Below are 17,305 nucleotides of genomic sequence, written 5' to 3'. Positions count from 1 at the left end.
CAGACACTTCTACATGCAAAACAGTTTAATGGTTGATTGCAAATCTCCATGAAAACAGTGTTTTTGATGTGATGACTGTGTTGCAAAGCAAATCATCAAATTCACTTCAAAATGTTCCAAGCATTCAATGCATGGAGAATAAAAGGACAAAAACTGTACACTGGTGAATGGCGGATGCACTTGTTCTTCAGGGCGTCATTTTTAAGAGCTTTTGTAGTTCCTTACGAATTTGTGCCATGTGCAGAAGCCGGCATTGCCTGGCAGGCAAATAGACTGAAGAGCCTCTTCATCGTCGAGAACGAGTGAATCATTGATTCTTACCAGACAGTTTTTCTGAAGAATCTCGATCAAACAGGACTTTCCAAAACAGGGCAAGATCTGTAGAGATCACAGTTCGAGAGATCAGTTCACACAAACCGTTTTACTACAATACGTTTTACGAGTCAGAGGCTAATACAAGGGCTGCAAGTACAGCTTACAAAGAAACTTTTGACGTTTCTGGAAGCTTGTGTTTTAAGATCTGCACAGTGTGGTCCTTCTCTACCAAGCAAGTTTAGTCATAAGAATATGCATATATTAATGCATTAAACACCTTTTTAAAAGTTTTTGAAATAATCTGAGCCTGGGTTTGACATTCAAAAATGGCAGAAAATTTAGTTGGGCAAAAATGAAAACCACTGGATAAACAGCACTGAACTAATTCACACTACGGCAAGTTATTGTAAACATTATTTGGATTACCTTACAGCCACAGCCCATCCAATACAGGTTGAGGTAGCGCTCTTGAACTGAGGAGAGGTTGTTCCAAGGCTCCACACGGTCACATAAATTAACAACCGCCACGCCGTCACTGAAATGTCCTTAGGTGGGGAAAAAAAATAATGTTTTTGCTTACACAGCTCAATTAAACAGTTAAAGTTCATTTTACTGTATATACACACACACACACCTCTTCTTGTACATATAGATGTCCTCACTTATTAAACCCCTATCTTAGGTTTGAGGTCCTGGATATTATTAGTCTTTTCTCTGAGGAGTGTAACATCACTCAGGGCAGTTACTGTTTAATAATGAATCAGGTTATCAAGTTCTTAATGTTTTTTGAGCTATTGAAAGGGACAAGGCTTAATTGATCTGACTGGAATACAGATCTAATCTGAACAAATACAGTATAATTAAAGTTGAATAATTGAACAATGTGATTCTGTTAAATCTGTCGACTCGCATGCCCAAAATCGGTCCACACTGTAAATTGGGCTAAAAATCAGCCTCAACTCATGATCACAACCAGCATCAGGAATCAGTGTGTTCGGTTTCAACTCAAACTCTGCCTAAAGATAGTGAAGCGACTTTACCTGACAGCAGATAGTCGCCGTTGTTCAGATTCATGCCATGAGGTGTGTAGATGACCTGAATTCCCTTTGAGAGCTTAAACCTCTGGAAGGAAATAAAGCAGTTCTTGTTTAAAAAAAATAAAAATATAGAATAATATTATGAGTCAAGTACATTCTCACCTGGATAGTTTGGATTTCGTATGCAGTTAAAAGAGGGTGAATGCTGGGAAGCTTTTGAATGATCTGAGCTCGAATCACTAAGGTAAAATAAAATTTAAAAAAAAGGGGCAGATGTGACAAGTGTTAATTTAAATGTTCCTGGTTTACATTACATTTTGTCTGAAGCAAAAATACGGTTCATGTTTTGCATTTCAAGTTTTCCAAGATTGAACTAAAGATACCTGAAAGAAAAATGTTAAGAACCAAACACTGGAGCCCACTGAAAAACAAAATCTCTTCCTTTGTGTCACAGGGAAAGTCAAGGTCAGGTGTGAAACGACCTGGGTGAATAAATGAACTATTCCCTTGACACTATACAAGCAAGCAAGCGAGCAAACAATTTAATGTCATATTGTCTTACACGATCATGGAAAAAATAAATAAAAATAAAAGTTCCATCACTGTACCCTCCATGAATCGTTAAACTATGCCTACACTTACGGTTCAAGTATCTGAACTATTGTAAATGCAAGAAATGTAACATCTTAAAGCATCACGCAACCTGCAGGTTTGAATGCAGCACCTGTTCTTCGTGTTTGATTAGCGATGCATGTGTTACACGTACCGAAGTCAGACTCGCAGAACTGCTGTTGAGGGTGTTCTGGTAAACATGTGCAGCCCTCGGTCACCTGCTCGTTCAGTGCCACAGACAAGAAGAACAGCAGCGCTAGAGTCACAGCAGCAGACATACTCATGCTTTCACAGCGCAACACTAAACTATCTTGACCAGATATAGTTCTCTTCAGCTGCGTCCTGCACCTGAAAGCCGCGTGTAAAGTGCGATTGCGTCACAGCTGCTCTTCATGGGCTGCCCCAATTTATGGCGTTCGAAAAGAACCAAAAAAAGAGAAAAGGCTTGTTTCAAATTAGTAGGTAATTAGTAGGTAAATTAGTAGGCTAGTGGGTAATTACCACACAGCAGCCATAGTTACTGCCAACTGTTTATGTTGTGTCATAAATAAGAGCTACCATCAAATAAATTATTAGGCTAGACAAGGATATTGATTTAGCACATTTCATAAATAATGGCAATTCAAAGTGTTTTATATAAGGAAAAATTAAAAATCTAAATAATTACAATACAAATAATTAAAATGTATTAAAACTCTTTAGAATAAAAAAGAGGATTCAGTGGAATCAGTAGTATATAGCACAGTGCTCATGTTCCTAATGATCTGTTAGATTTATATTCAGTGAGCACATCTGCAATGTAAGCCATTGAGTGATTTATAAACACATTACCATTTGCTTTAATTTTCATTTTTATTTATAATAAACAGAATTTTGTCAGAACTCTGCTGTTTTTGTTCAGTCAGTCACATTTTAATTGCATGTGCATTTTATTTTATTTAAACCTCTGTTAAGTTTAAAGTGAATCCATAATCGAGATTTAAATCTGAGTTTAACGGAATGGTGCAACAGGACTAAAGCTAATCATGAATATAACTTAAATCCAGGATCAAAACGATGGGTTAAATGTAAACCTGCTTATTTTAAAACAAGGTTTAAAGTTTGGTGCAACAGAATTATTAGATGAACCTTGATTTAATCTAGATTTAAGATTAATCCTGCAAACAATTTAGCTTCAAATCGCACATTAATGTCTGAATTGGGCAAGCGGTCCTTTAAAATAATTTGAGTTTTATTTCTTTCACCAAATTTGCATTGTATACGTAACTATAAAATGTAATACATTTTTCTCCCCTTTTCCCTTTCATGTCACTTTCATTTCTTTCAGGATAAACGAATGAATTCACGTGTTGTAAATCCAGTCTGCATAGCGCACATATCCCTTAAATTTAGCGATCAACTATGAACATTATAAACATACAACATTTATGTATTTATTTATTTACATAGGCTATATTTGAGAATCTGAATATCGAATATTTTGCTGTTATTTTTTGTTGTTTTTTTGAGGCAATCACACAGCCAAATTGTCTTGATGCTATGGACATAGGAATGAAAATCATTTATAAAAAAAAAAAAAAAAAAGTGTAGCAAAGCACATTAATTTCCTCATGAAAAGTTAACTTCATTTTAAATCCGCATTGCTTTACTGGCAACCAGTCAAACAACCATCCAATCAGCTTCCACTAAGTACATTTGCGTGGGTCGGCAATCAGCAAACAGTGTCCAAAGGGTTTGACAATAGGGGTAATCCGAGTACACGAGCAAAGATCCAAACAGGGTCCGAAAGACAAAACGAAGGGTAGTCCAAAACACAAAAGCAATAATCCAAAACACAGGCTAGGCAAGACTGAGACTGAGACTGAGACTGAGAAACTAGGAAAGGCTCTGTAAGGTAGCTATCAGCAAAGACTGTGATAAACGCTAAACAATACTCGGCGATGACAGAGAGGAAGTCCAAGGCTTATAAAGCGTGTCTGATGGGATCAGCTGTGTAATCAGTGCCATGTGTGATTGGTGACAGCTGTGATCAGTGCAATGGATGATGGGAATTGTAGTCTGGTGAAATGCAACAGTAAGTGTAGTGCAAGAGTCCATGTGATGAGCGGGTGACCTCTGGTGGTGAGTGAACGGAAGTGCATAGACAGGATTCGTGACAGATACGGCTTCTCTCCAGTATGAACTCGCTCATGAACTTTCAGGTGTTCAGACCAAATCAAACTCTTGTCACAATATGAGCACTTGTAAGGTTTTTCTTAAGTGTGAATCCTTTGGTGCCGTTTCAAATAGGCAGCTGTAGAAAAGCTCTTTCCACATTCACAACACACATGATCTTTCACATCACTATGTGTTTTCTGGTGCTGTTTACAACTTGCCAGCCATGAAAAACTCTTTCCGCAGCAAGAACACACATGAGGCTTCTCATCTGAATGAACTGTCAGGTGTTGTTTTAGATGTGATGGTGAAATAAACTTTTTGCCACACTGATCACAGCTAAAAGGCTTTTCTCCAGAGTGAAAGAGCAGATGTTTACGGAGATTTGATGCATCAGCAAAACTCTTTCCACACTGAGGGCATGTGTACGGTTTCTCTCCAGTGTGGACTCTCATGTGTATTTTAAGGTTTTCTTTGTCTCTGAAAGTCTTTCCACTTTCCTGAGGCTTTAATGTTTCTCAGCAGTCAACAGTGAAGAATCAAGAATGGACACCAACCTGTTTGGTTGTCCATCTCCTCTTTAATAAACTCCATGTCACAGATTTCAGCTGCTGCACCTGGAGTTTGTATCTGTCATGTAGGATGATGTGAATATTCCTCACCTTTTTAACCCAGTTAAAGCACAAACCCCGCCCACCACAGATTCAGATTTCATTGGTCGTGTCAATCACAGCGATCTCCTACACAACACTGAAACAAATCCAGTACAAACCTTTACCCTTAGTATAGGATTATTTTGTGTCAAAGCAAGCAAATTTCCAAAACTTCCCAGTCAAAATTTTGGTTTTGTTCATATTTTTTATTTAGAAGAAAGACAAACAAAAAACAGTAACAGCACTACACTACTGTTGCATTTCACCAGACTACAATTCCCATCATCCATTGCACTGATCACAGCTGTCACCAATCACACATTGCACTGATTACACAGCTGATCCCATCAGACACGCTTTATAAGCCTTGGACTTCCTCTCTGTCATCGCCGAGTATTGTTTAGCGTTTATCACAGTCTTTGCTGATAGCTACCTTACAAAGCCTTTCCTAGTGTCTCAGTCTCAGTCTCAGTCTCAGTCTCAGTCTCAGTCTCAGTCTCAGTCTCAGTCTCAGTCTCGCCTAGCCTGTTTACCCGTGTTTTGGATTATTGCTTTTGTGTTTTGGACTACCCTTCGTCTTGCCTTTCGGACCCTGTTTGGATCTTTGCTCGTGTACTCGGATTACCCCTATTGTCAAACCCTTTGGACATTGTTTGCTGATTGCCGACCCACGCAAATGTACTTAGTGGAAGCTGATTGGAGGGTTGTTTGATTGGTTGACCGTAAAGCAATGCGGATTTAAAATGAAGTTAACTTTTCATGAGGAAATTAATGTGCTTTGCTACACAAGTTTTTTTTTTTTTTTTGCTGTCATTTTTAAATGATTTTCATTCCTATGTCCATAGCATCAAGACACTTTGGCTGTGTGATTGCCTCAAAAAACAACAACAAAAAATAACAGAAAAATATTCGATATTCAGATTCTCAAATATAGCCTATGTTAATAAATAAATACATAAATGTTGAAGTGCTGTTGTATGTTTATAATGTGCACAGTTGATCGCTAAATTTAAGGGATATGTGCGCTATGCAGACTGGATTTACAACACGTGAATTCATTCGTTTATCCTGAAAGAAATGAAAGTGACATGAAAGGGAAAAGGGGAGAAAAATTTATTATATTGTATAGTTACATATACAATGCAAATTTGGTGAAAGAAATAAAATGTAATTATTTTAAAGGACCTCTTGCCCACTTCAGACATTAATGTGCGATTTGTAGCTAAATTGTTTGCAGGATTAATCTTAAATCTAGATTAAATCAAGGTTTATCTAATAATTCTGTTGCACCAAACTTTAAACCTGGTTTTAAAATAAATTTAAAAAAAAGGCTTTCCTGTAGCTCAAATAGTAGAGCATGGCGCTAGCAACGCCAAGATCATGGGTTCGATTCCCAGGGAAAGCAAGAGCTGATAAAATGTAAAAACTGTAACTTGAATGCAATGTAAGTCGCTTTGGATAAAAGCGTCTGCTAAATGCATAAATGTAAATGTAAATGTAAATGTAAAATAATGAAAAGTGATGTAATGGATATTGGATGAATATTTACTGAGTAATGCACTATTTTGTAGAGGGGGTTAAAACAACCATTTTCATCTGGAACTTGGAACCAAATTACAGGGTTAAAAATTACCTTAGAAAGTTGGCAGAATCATTATTTTATTCCAGCACAGGGTTTGGTAATTCTAGCAATGCATCTCGTTTTCTTTTTTATCAAAACAAATGAACCATTTAGGGTCTTAAAAATGAAGATACCAAAAGGAAAAGGTGCACAAGCAACATGGATGACTGCAAGCTTGAGAATACTGTCAAGCAAAGCTGATTCAAACACTTGTGAGAGCTTCACAAGGAGTGAACTGAAGCTGGAGTCAGTGCATCAAGAGTCACCTCGCTCAGACGTCTTCAGGAAAAGGGCTACCAAGCCACTCCTGAACCATTTTGGTTATTAGCAAAGTATTTGCTGTTTTGCCTTTGTTTTTAGTGAAATAAAAGCGTAAATTACCTGGAAATCGATTTCTGATCTTCATGTTTTTTTCCAAAAGATGATGTTTGTTGTGGCTCACCTAACTCAATCTGTCCCTCTATGCAGCGTATACACTGTTTCAATATAACACCCCTGTAATGCAGTTCTAAAATCAGCTTTCTGCATTGTGCAAACAAGCTAATATGCCATTTCTGTGGTTTCTAGTGAAGTAAATATTTCCCGCTGTCTGATGTAGCTGTGGAATGAACCTTAAACGTTTATTGCAGTTTTTTTTTTTTTTTTTAAACTGTCCTCTTTAACTCAATGCTCAGAATAGAAGAGTGAAAAACACCACTAGATGAATTAATTTTAGATAAACCACTGCCACTAAAAAGCCTAATTTACAGTACATAAACATGCTTACACTTCCCAATTAAATACACAGACACTTCTACATGCAAAACAGTTTAATGGTTGATTGCAAATCTCCATGAAAACAGTGTTTTTGATGTGATGACTGTGTTGCAAAGCAAATCCAATTCACTTCAAAATGTTCCAAGCATTCAATGCATGGAGAATAAAAGGACAAAAACTGTACACTGATGAATGGCTGATGCACTTGTTCTTCAGGGCATCATTTTTAAGAGCTTTTGTAGTTCCTTACGAATTTGTGCCATGTGCAGAAGCCGGCATTGCCTGGCAGGCAAATAGACTGAAGAGCCTCTTCATCGTCGAGAACGAGTGAATCATTGATTCTTACCAGACAGTTTTTCTGAAGAATCTCGATCAAACAGGACTTTCCAAAACAGGGCAAGATCTGTAGAGATCACAGTTCGAGAGATCAGTTCACACAAACCGTTTTACTACTTTGACTTCTAAAACGTATTGTAGTTTTTAGAGGATTATAACAGTCAGAGGCTAATACAAGGGCTGCAAGTACAAGTTACAAAGAAACTTTTTTTGATGTTTCTGGAAGCTTGTGTTTTAAGATCTGCACAGTGTGGTCTCTCTACCAAGCAAGTTTAGTCATAGGAATATGCATATATTAATGCATTAAACCCCTTTTTAAAAGTTTTTGAAATAATCTGAGCCTGGGTTTGACATTCAAAAATGGTAGAAAATTTAGTTGGGCAAAAATGAAAACCACTGGATAAACAGCACTGAACTAAGTCACACTACGGCAAGTTATTGTAAACATTATTTGGATTACCTTACAGCCACAGCCCATCCAATACAGGTTGAGGTAGCGCTCTTGAACTGAGGAGAGGTTGTTCCAAGGCTCCACACGGTCACATAAATTAACAACCGCCACGCCGTCACTGAAATGTCCTTAGGTGGGGAAAAAAAAAATAATGTTTTTGCTTACACAGCTCAATTAAACAGTTAAAGTTCATTTTACTGTATATACACACACCTCTTCTTGTACATATAGATGTCCTCACTTATTAAACCCCTATCTTAGGTTTGAGGTCCTGGATATTATTAGTCTTTTCTCTGAGGAGTGTAACATCACTCAGGGCAGTTACTGTTTAATAATGAATCAGGTTATCAAGTTCTTAATGTTTTTTGAGCTATTGAAAGGGACACGGCTTAATTGATCTGACTGGAATACAGATCTAATCTGAACAAATACTGTATAATTAAAGTTGAATTGAACAATGTGATTTTCTGTTAAATCTGTCGACTCGCATGCCCAAAATCGGTCCACACTGTAAATTGGGCTAAAAATCAGCCTCAACTGATGATCACAACCAGCATCAGGAATCAGTGTGTTCTGTTTCAACTCAAACTCTGCCTAAAGATAGTGAAGCGACTTTACCTGACAGCAGATAGTCGCCGTTGTTCAGATTCATGCCATGAGGTGTGTAGATGACCTGAATTCCCTTTGAGAGCTTAAACCTCTGGAAGGAAATAAGGCAGTTCTTGTTTTAAAAAAAAAAAAAAGAAAAAAATTTTTTTTAAATGAGTAAAATACATTTTCTCACCTGGATAGTCTGGATTTCGTATGTAGTTAAAAGAGGGTGAATGCTGGGAACCTTTTGAATGATCTGAGCTCGAATCACTAATTGGTAAAAGATGTGACAAGTGTTAATTATTTAAATGTTCCTGGTTTACATTACATTTTGTCCGAAGCAAAAACACGGTTCACATTTCACGTTTTCCAAGATTGAACACAAAAGATACTTGAAAGTAATGTTAAGAACCAAACAACACCGGAGCCCACCGAAAAACACTGGAGACTTGTCAAAATCTCTTCCTTTGTGTCACAGGGAAAGTCAAGGTCAGGTGTGAAACGACCTGGGTGAATAAATGAACTATTCCCTTGACACTATACAAGAAAGCAAGCGAGCAAACAATTTAATGTCATGTTGTCTTACACGATCATTAAAAAAAAATTTTTAAAACTCCATCACTGTACCCTCCATGAATCGTTAAACTATGCCTACACTTACGGTTCAAGAATTTGAGCTACTGTAAATGCAAGAAATGTAACATCTTAAAGCATCACGCAACCTGCAGGTTTGAATGCAGCACCTGTTCTTCGTGTTTGATTAGCGATGCATGTGTTACACGTACCGAAGTCAGACTCGCAGAACTGCTGTTGAGGGTGTTCTGGTAAACATGTGCAGCCCTCGGTCACCTGCTCGTTCAGTGCCACAGACAAGAAGAACAGCAGCGCTAGAGTCACAGCAGCAGACATGCTCATGCTTTCACAGCGCAACACTAAACTATCTTGACCAGATATAGTTCTCTTCAGCTGCGTCCTGCACCTGAAAGCCGCGTGTAAAGTGCGATTGCGTCACAGCTGCTCTTCATGGGCTGCCCCAATTTATGGCGTTCGAAAAGAACCAAAAAAAGAGAAAAGGCTTGTTTCAAATTAGTAGGTAATTAGTAGGTAAATTAGTAGGCTAGTGGGTAATTACCACACAGCAGCCATAGTTAGTGCCAACTGTTTATGTTGTGTCATAAATAAGAGCTACCATCAAATAAATTATTAGGCTAGACAAGGATATTGATTTAGCACATTTCATAAATAATGGCAATTCAAAGTCTAAATAATTACAATACAAATGATTAAAATGTATTAAAACTCTTTAGAATAAAAAAAGGTTACAGTAGGATCAGTAGTATATAGCACAGTGCTCATCACAGCTAAACAGATGTGTTTTGAGTCTGGATTTGAGTGTAGCTGTTGGAGCACATCTGATCTCTTCTGGAAGCTGGTTCCAACTATGTGTGACATAATAGCTAAAAGCAGATTCCTATTGTTTTGAATGAATCCTTGGTATTTTTTAACCGACCTGTTCCTAATGATCTGTTAGATTTATATTCAGTGAGCACATCTGCAATGTAAACCACTGAGTGATTTATAAACAGATACTACCATTACTATTTGCTTTAATTTTCATTTTTATTTATATTAAACACCTCGCTGAGACCTGTTTTTGTCAGAACTCTACTGTTTTTGTTCAGTCAGTCACATGTTTTAATTGCATGTGCATTTTATTTTATTTAAACCTCTGTTAAGTTTAAAGTGAATCCATAATCGAGATTTAAATCTGAGTTTAACGGAATGGTGCAACAGGACTAAAGTTAATCATAAATATAACTTAAATCCAGGATCAAAACGATGGGTTAAATGTAAACCTGCTTATTTTAAAACAAGGTTTAAAGTTTGGTGCAACAGAATTATTAGATAAACCTTGATTTAATCTAGATTTAAGATTAATCCTGCAAACAATTTAGCTTCAAATCGCACATTAATGTCTGAATTGGGCAAGCGGTCCTTTAAAATAATTAGATTTTTATTTCTTTCACCAAATTTGCATTGTATATGTAACTATAAAATATAATATGTTGTAAATCCAATCTGCATAGTGCACATATCCCCTAAATTTAGCGATCAACTATGCATATTATAAACACACAACATTCAACAGCACCTTAACATTTATGTATTTATTTATTTACATAGGCTATATTTGAGAATCTGAATATCGAATATTTTGCTGTTATTTTTTTGTTGTTGTTTTTTGAGGCAATCACACAGCCAAAGTGTCTTGATGCTATGGACATAGGAATGAAAATCATTTAAAAATGACAGCGATAAAAATATACTAATTTAACTGGGTGCTCAACATTTTTAACAAAGTGTGAAAAAAAAAGTGTAGCAAAGCACATTAATTTCCTCATGAAAAGTTAACTTCATTTTAAATCTGCATTGCTTTACGGTCAACCAATCAAACAACCCTCCAATCAGCTTCCACTAAGTACATTTGAAGATTGTGTGTTCAACAGTTCAGACACAATTATACCTAAAGTAATAGCATTTGGATTTAAAGAATATAATATCAAGGGAAACACAGCAGCACCTGCTGCTCTTTTCAACAACTTATTTTTCTCCCACACCCCCATCAGGTCTGATCTCCTCATCTCAAAAAGCTGGAAATACCTCACATGCTCCTATAACTGTAACAATACTTCATCTAAATTTCATGCTGTTACAGTCACACTCCCTGTAAAACTCCATATTGTAGATATTCATCGCCCTCCAGGTCAGTTATGATTTAGCTAATCTCAGTAGGTATCCTATCAGTCACTAATATCCTCATTTTTCACCAAGGTAAAACTTTTCCACCGCTGCCAAAATTACCTTTTTTATAATAAGATCAATGGCACATCACATACATGCAAACTCTTCAAAACATTCAATTCTCTTCTCTGTCTATTAGACTATGTAGAAAATCAGCTGCACCTTGAAATAGTTCCTGAATGATATCTATTTAATATGTCAAATGTTACATATTCCCAAACAAAAATTCTATAATGGACTAACATCACTAAAAATCGCACATAACCAAATAAATAATCAGTCAGATATCAGTGAAACAGAAATTTTATTTGCATCATTATACAGACCATGTGCACTCTGACACAGAACAATGAATTTTAATATGAGACACTAGAGTTACTGAATGACTGAAACTCTCTCCACACTGAGTACAGTGATACGGCTTCTCTCCAGTATGAACTCGTTCATGAACTTTCAGCCGTTCAGACCAAATGAAACTCTTGTCACAGTATATGAGCACTTGTAAGGTTTTTCTTAAGTGTGAATCCTTTGGTGCTGTTTCAGAAAGGCAGCTGTAGTAAAGCTCTTCCCACACTCACAACACACATGATCTCTCTTTTTATCATGTGTTTTCTGGTGCTTTTTATAACTGCGCAGGCTTGAAAAATCTTTCCCACAGAAGGAACACACATGCTTCTCGTCTGAATGAACTGTCATGTGACTTTTTAGACATGATGATGAAATAAACATTTTACCACACTGATCACAGCTAAACGGCTTTTCTCCAGAAAGAACGTGCAGATGATAACTGAGACCAGATGCATCTTTGAAACTCTTTCCACACTGAGTACAGTGATACGGCTTCTCTCCAGTATGAACTCGCTCATGTGCTTTCAGGCTTCCAGACTCAGTGAAACTCTTGTCACAATATGAGCACTTGTAAGGTTTTTCTCCAGTGTGAATCCTTTGGTGAACTTTCAAATTGCAAGCTCTAGTAAAGCTCTTCCCACACTCACAACACACATGATCTCTCACTTCATTGTGTGTTTTCTGGTGCTGTTTACAACTGGCCAGCCATGAAAAACTCTTTCCGCAGTAAGAACACACATGAGGTTTCTCATCTGAATGAACTGTCAGGTGACTTTTTAGATGTGATGGTGAAATAAACTTTTTACCACACTGATCACAGCTAAAAGGTTTTTCTCCAGAGTGAAAGAGCAGATGTTTACGGAGATTTGCATCATCAGTAAAACTCTTTCCACACTGAGGGCATGTGTACGGTTTCTCTCCAGTGTGGATTCTCATGTGCTTCTTAAAGTTTCCTTTGTCTCTGAAAGTCTTTCCACACTGTGAGCAGGTCTGCATCTGTTTGGCTTTTTTTCTTGAAGTTTTGATTTTACTGTTTTCCTCCTTCAATTCGTTCACCTCAGGTCTTTGCTGTTTTACTTCAATCCAGTCTAAAATAAACAAATGATGATGTTAAAATCAGTGAACCTGGTTTAATAGCAGAAACCATACGAGGTCACATATTTATCGGAGTATCAAGGATATGATCTTTGATATACTAAAGGTTAGTTCTGTCATTCCTTGTTAATAAAATTAAAATGTGGACATGATCATCTAGATGGTAATTTATCATTCATTTTGCTCATTACACAGCCACTAAATCTTTTTGCCTGAGGCTTTAATGTTTCTCAGCAGTCACTAATGAAGAATCAAGAATGGACACCAACCTGTTTGTTCCTCAGTATCTTCTTGTTTTATTCTGGATGGTTCTGGATCACTCGTGTCTTCAATCTCCTCTTTAATAAACTCCATCTTTAACAGTCAGACAGATTTCAGCTGCTGCACCTGGAGTTTGTATCTGTCACATAGGATGATGTGAATATTTCTCACCTTTTTAACCCAGTTAAAGCACAAACCCCGCCCACCACAGATTCAGAAGATTTCATTGGTCGTGTCAATCACAGCGATCTCTACACAACACTGAAACAAATCCAGTACAAACGCGTGACCTTATAGGTTTATTTTAAGTCAAATAACCAAATTTTAGAAAATCCCCCAACTCAATATTTTGGTTTTGTTCATATTTTTTACTTAGAAGAAAGACAAACATAAATAGTGATGACAGACAAAGTATTTAATGGATATTGGATGAATATTTACTGAGTAATCCAATTTTTTGTAGAGGACCGTCAAATCAAGCATTTTTATCTGGAATTTTGAGCCAAATTACAGGGTGAAAAAATTACTTAAGAAAGAAGGCAGTATCATTATTTTATTTTTACACAGATAATTCTATTAATACAGTAGTTGACTTGAGCAATCCTTGCTGCATTGTGACAGGTCAAGAATGGGAAGAAGTACTTTTTATGCTTCCCCCCCCCTACGTTTGTACTCCTGTATCTCAACAAGTAAAGATATCATAATAACCTTTTAGGTGGTTAATGGTTCTTAGCAAACATTTCTTTCAATATTCTAATTTTTAAGGCCATTCTAGCGATATGGCAATATAAATTAAGTTTTGAGTGTTCAAAAAACAAAATGTGGGTCACTTTTAACAGCTGATAATAACTATTTTGTTTTAAAGAAGAATGTCTGAAAAAGATAAAATGTTGAAATCAGAAATGTATCTTGTTTCCCTCTATCAAAACAACAGCATAGAACAAATGTCAAAAATATTATTTTCCCAAATATTGTTTACCTGTGACTCAAGAAGTATTAAAGATATCTCAATATGATTTTAGTTCTTAACATTTTCTTGAATTATTTTAATTATTTTAATTTAATTATTTTCTTAACATTTTCTTGAATTATTTTAAAGCCCTATATGGTTCAATCCCAGCGATATGGGGATCACAATGTGTCTCTATGAGTACATTGTTGAATTTTACTCATTTTCGTACAGGTGATACTTATTCTCTGAGGAACAAATTATCTTGAAACTGGAAATGCATCTCGTTTTTTTTTTTTTTTTTCCATCAAACCAAATGTACCATAGTTTAAAAATGAAGATAACAAAAATGTTTAAAAACCAGTTTATAAGAGGATACTGATATATCCTTAAATACTTTTAGTTACAGGCATGCAAACTTAAGGGAAAAATACAAAAAGGGCTTTTTCCCCATTTTTGAAGTGTCACCACTGGCATTTAATGCAACAAGCATTGCTAAACTCAACCGATTTTATTAGACTTAAAAACTTAAATAATGATGCTGCCATCTTTATAAAGTCATTTTTTACCCTGTAATTTATCTCATCTACAAAATATCGGATTACTTATTAAATATTCATCTATGTAATTTAATATTTTGGCTTTTAAATGAATCCATTTTAATTTTGACTGAATCCATCAAAAATGTTGTTGACAGGTGACTGAGTTGATCAATGAAATCAGTGGTGGTGCAGAGCTTGTGCTTAACTAGTCCAGAAAAAAAAACAAAAAAAAAAACATTTTGACAAAACTAAAACGTTTTAAAAAATTATAAACCTTGCATTTCAATTATGTTATAACTGGTTTGAACAAAAACAGCAGACAGACTTAATGAAAATGCTCATTTATTTCAATGTTAATTTCAATGTCAAAAACATGATGAGTGCAGGTACAGTTTCTGTAATAGTACTTTTAAGCATATATTTTAACCTCAGGTAAAAGTTTAAAAATGCACATCAATAGGTGATTATCACATAAAGTGTTGATCCTGTAGTTTGTCTCAGTCTGTTGACACACAATGAAATGTGTTAATGTGCCAATTTACAGATGATCTCAGACATCATCATAATGAATGAGGTGAAAACAGGGAACTATTGGCTTTTCAGCAGCTCAGTTAAACGTTACGGCTCTGTTTCTGTCAGACTATTGTTTCACTAATTATCAGTTTCACTGTTTTGTTTTTCTTTGTTGTTTTCCACTGTTCTTATTGCAGTAACGAGGCAATTACTTTGACATTATAAAGAAATGACACCAGATATTTAGTCTTGTTTCCTGAGGGGGAAAATAATAATTTCAGTGCATTTTTCTTATTTTGCATACTATCGGACAATGGGGTAAAAAAAAAAAAAAAACTTGCATTAAGATTTGCATTAAGATTAATTTTCTTACCCCACTGGCAGATAATTGTACTTGTTAAAATACACTTAATTTAGATAAATAGATTAATTAATTAATTGGGGGAATAATAATTTCAGTGCATTTTTCTTATTTTTGCATATTATCAGACAACTGGGTAAAAAAAACAAAAACCTTGCATTAAGATTTGCATTAAGATTACGTTTCTTATCACACTGGAAGATAATTGTACTTGTTAAAATACACTTAATTTAGATTCCAAAACACCCAATAAGAAAAGCGTTGTTGCAGTGTGAATGAACAAGTGAAGCATTTAAGCATTGCTAACACATTAAAAAGCGGGAGGAAACCAAAATAAACTCTGGCTTTATCTAAGAATCTAAGAATATCTGCAATTGACTCTGAGTATAAGTTACCCATCTTTCAGAAACGGGCTTGACTTACCCTGCTTTCTCGGGTTTGACATACCTCCCAATCTGAAACTGAAAACCTAGAGTTTCCCTCATTTCAGAGTTAACATATGAGTTTTCACTTAACCTCCTTTCTGAATTGGGCCTCTGGAGTTTGTCTCCTGTAGGATTATGTAAAAAACATTTATGGGTGAACTGTTGAGCCATGAAAAGCTGGACAAAATGGGAAATCTCTCACATTCAAACTATAAATATACGGCATCCTTGTGAAAATATTACACTTCTAAAAATTCCGCACTCTGCTCTCGAGCTTCGTTTTGCTTTTCTGGATTTGAATAAACTCAAAAACACATGCTGCCACCTGCTTGTAACATACACATGTGGGGGTTTTATGTCTGTTTCACACATACTCCATTTGCGGTGCATATGCGGTGTGTATTTTTTCCGCACACATGTTAACGGATCAGAGCGTTCACACTGCACGCAAATACAGTCCAGCAGTGCGTTACAGGAACAATGCAACAATGCAAACATGGGCATGGAAATGTAGTAATTTTACAATAAATAGTAATAGGCTAATTCAAGTCTACTGTGTTTCACAGTCAACACGTGGCCTTTTGGCTGGGTTTAAAACATGGAAAAGTGCACTTTTAGATAAACAAGGCAATATTTGTGGAGGTAGAAAAACAAAGTTCAAGACCCATGTGATTGCTTGTAGCTAATAAAGATTTAAATGCAAATGAAGAGGCATGAGAGCCGACTGTTTCTGTCTGTGGTAAGTTTTAATTTAAATTATTTGTGATAGCCCACTTTTAACGTAAGAAAATGTTGGCGTGAACGCACCTTATGACTACTCATAGGGTACAATGGGGCTAAAGGCGCCAAAAATGTGGCGTATAAAAAACATTCGCTTTTCAACATGCACGTGTAAATCTGTCTGATCTTTGACGCGATCGCGCGAAGTTGATTCTGTGCTTACATGATCTAATATTTTATGTTTTTTAAAATGTTGAGCAAATGAGAATCGCTAAAATTAATTCATATATTTTGAGACAAAGGTCTTCTTTATGATTTTCAGTTTTGTTTAAGATAATTAAAGCAACAGTTTTTAAATAACGAAAGAATATATAAAAGTAAGGTATTTGGGGTAAAATGCACCCCTGCTGTTGGGGCTAAAGGCGCACAGTAATTAACATGATAATTAATAGATCGCTGACTTTTCCATTTGTTGACATGACATGGTTAGATTCAGATGGTAAATATCATATATTATGTTGGGTATCCATATTAGAGATAATCACCATGTTTAGAATGAAACCATCATATTTAAAAACATGATATTATTCATATAATATAATAAAATATAATTTGTTGTTACTACTGTAAATATATATTAAATTATTATTGGATCTCCGTCAATACTCTCAGAATCTTTACTTATTAAAATTGATTTTGTTTCTGTATTTTAAAATATATTTTTTATATTAAAATATTTTAATGACAGTATATTTATTGAACA

The 17,305-nt window shown here is 35.7% G+C and overlaps 3 protein-coding genes across 3 annotated transcripts; all 3 read right to left on the bottom strand.

Annotated features, from left to right (window-relative positions):
* Positions 1-2,351, bottom strand: LOC131554122 (metalloproteinase inhibitor 3-like). Its single transcript, XM_058799243.1, has 5 exons — positions 2,119-2,351; positions 1,515-1,591; positions 1,356-1,437; positions 742-860; positions 1-378 (listed from the first exon to the last, which is right to left on the bottom strand). The coding sequence occupies exons 1-5, from the start codon at positions 2,246-2,248 to the stop codon at positions 202-204; spliced, it is 585 nt and encodes a 194-aa protein (XP_058655226.1). The 5' UTR covers positions 2,249-2,351; the 3' UTR covers positions 1-201.
* Positions 2,352-7,194: 4,843 nt separating this feature from the next.
* Positions 7,195-9,548, bottom strand: LOC131554125 (metalloproteinase inhibitor 3-like). Its single transcript, XM_058799247.1, has 5 exons — positions 9,312-9,548; positions 8,720-8,796; positions 8,554-8,635; positions 7,945-8,063; positions 7,195-7,551 (listed from the first exon to the last, which is right to left on the bottom strand). The coding sequence occupies exons 1-5, from the start codon at positions 9,439-9,441 to the stop codon at positions 7,375-7,377; spliced, it is 585 nt and encodes a 194-aa protein (XP_058655230.1). The 5' UTR covers positions 9,442-9,548; the 3' UTR covers positions 7,195-7,374.
* Positions 9,549-11,841: 2,293 nt separating this feature from the next.
* Positions 11,842-13,125, bottom strand: LOC131554243 (zinc finger protein 239-like). The gene is made up of 2 exons (XM_058799439.1): positions 13,041-13,125; positions 11,842-12,764 (listed from the first exon to the last, which is right to left on the bottom strand). The coding sequence occupies exons 1-2, from the start codon at positions 13,123-13,125 to the stop codon at positions 11,842-11,844; spliced, it is 1,008 nt and encodes a 335-aa protein (XP_058655422.1).
* Positions 13,126-17,305: the final 4,180 nt, after the last annotated feature.

Source organism: Onychostoma macrolepis, chromosome 15 (genome assembly GCF_012432095.1).
Source record: "Onychostoma macrolepis isolate SWU-2019 chromosome 15, ASM1243209v1, whole genome shotgun sequence".
Lineage (NCBI taxonomy): Eukaryota > Metazoa > Chordata > Actinopteri > Cypriniformes > Cyprinidae > Onychostoma > Onychostoma macrolepis.
This window is presented reverse-complemented; position numbering and strand designations above follow the sequence as displayed.

What these genes read in the sequence shown, in the direction of transcription:
- LOC131554122 (XM_058799243.1), bottom strand. Translation starts at nt 2,248, where the DNA reads ATGAGTATGTCTGCTGCTGTGACTCTAGCGCTGCTGTTCTTCTTGTCT. An exon ending in CGGCGACTATCTGCTGTCAG is followed by an intron (nt 861 to 1,355) that starts GTAAAGTCGCTT and finishes TCCCCACCTAAG; the next exon opens with GACATTTCAGTGACGGCGTG. An exon ending in GGATGGGCTGTGGCTGTAAG is followed by an intron (nt 379 to 741) that starts GTAATCCAAATA and finishes TGATCTCTACAG; the next exon opens with ATCTTGCCCTGTTTTGGAAA.
- LOC131554125 (XM_058799247.1), bottom strand. Translation starts at nt 9,441, where the DNA reads ATGAGCATGTCTGCTGCTGTGACTCTAGCGCTGCTGTTCTTCTTGTCT. An exon ending in GTTCTGCGAGTCTGACTTCG is followed by an intron (nt 8,797 to 9,311) that starts GTACGTGTAACA and finishes TTTACCAATTAG; the next exon opens with TGATTCGAGCTCAGATCATT. An exon ending in CGGCGACTATCTGCTGTCAG is followed by an intron (nt 8,064 to 8,553) that starts GTAAAGTCGCTT and finishes TCCCCACCTAAG; the next exon opens with GACATTTCAGTGACGGCGTG.
- LOC131554243 (XM_058799439.1), bottom strand. Translation starts at nt 13,125, where the DNA reads ATGGAGTTTATTAAAGAGGAGATTGAAGACACGAGTGATCCAGAACCA. An exon ending in AGATACTGAGGAACAAACAG is followed by an intron (nt 12,765 to 13,040) that starts GTTGGTGTCCAT and finishes TGTTTATTTTAG; the next exon opens with ACTGGATTGAAGTAAAACAG.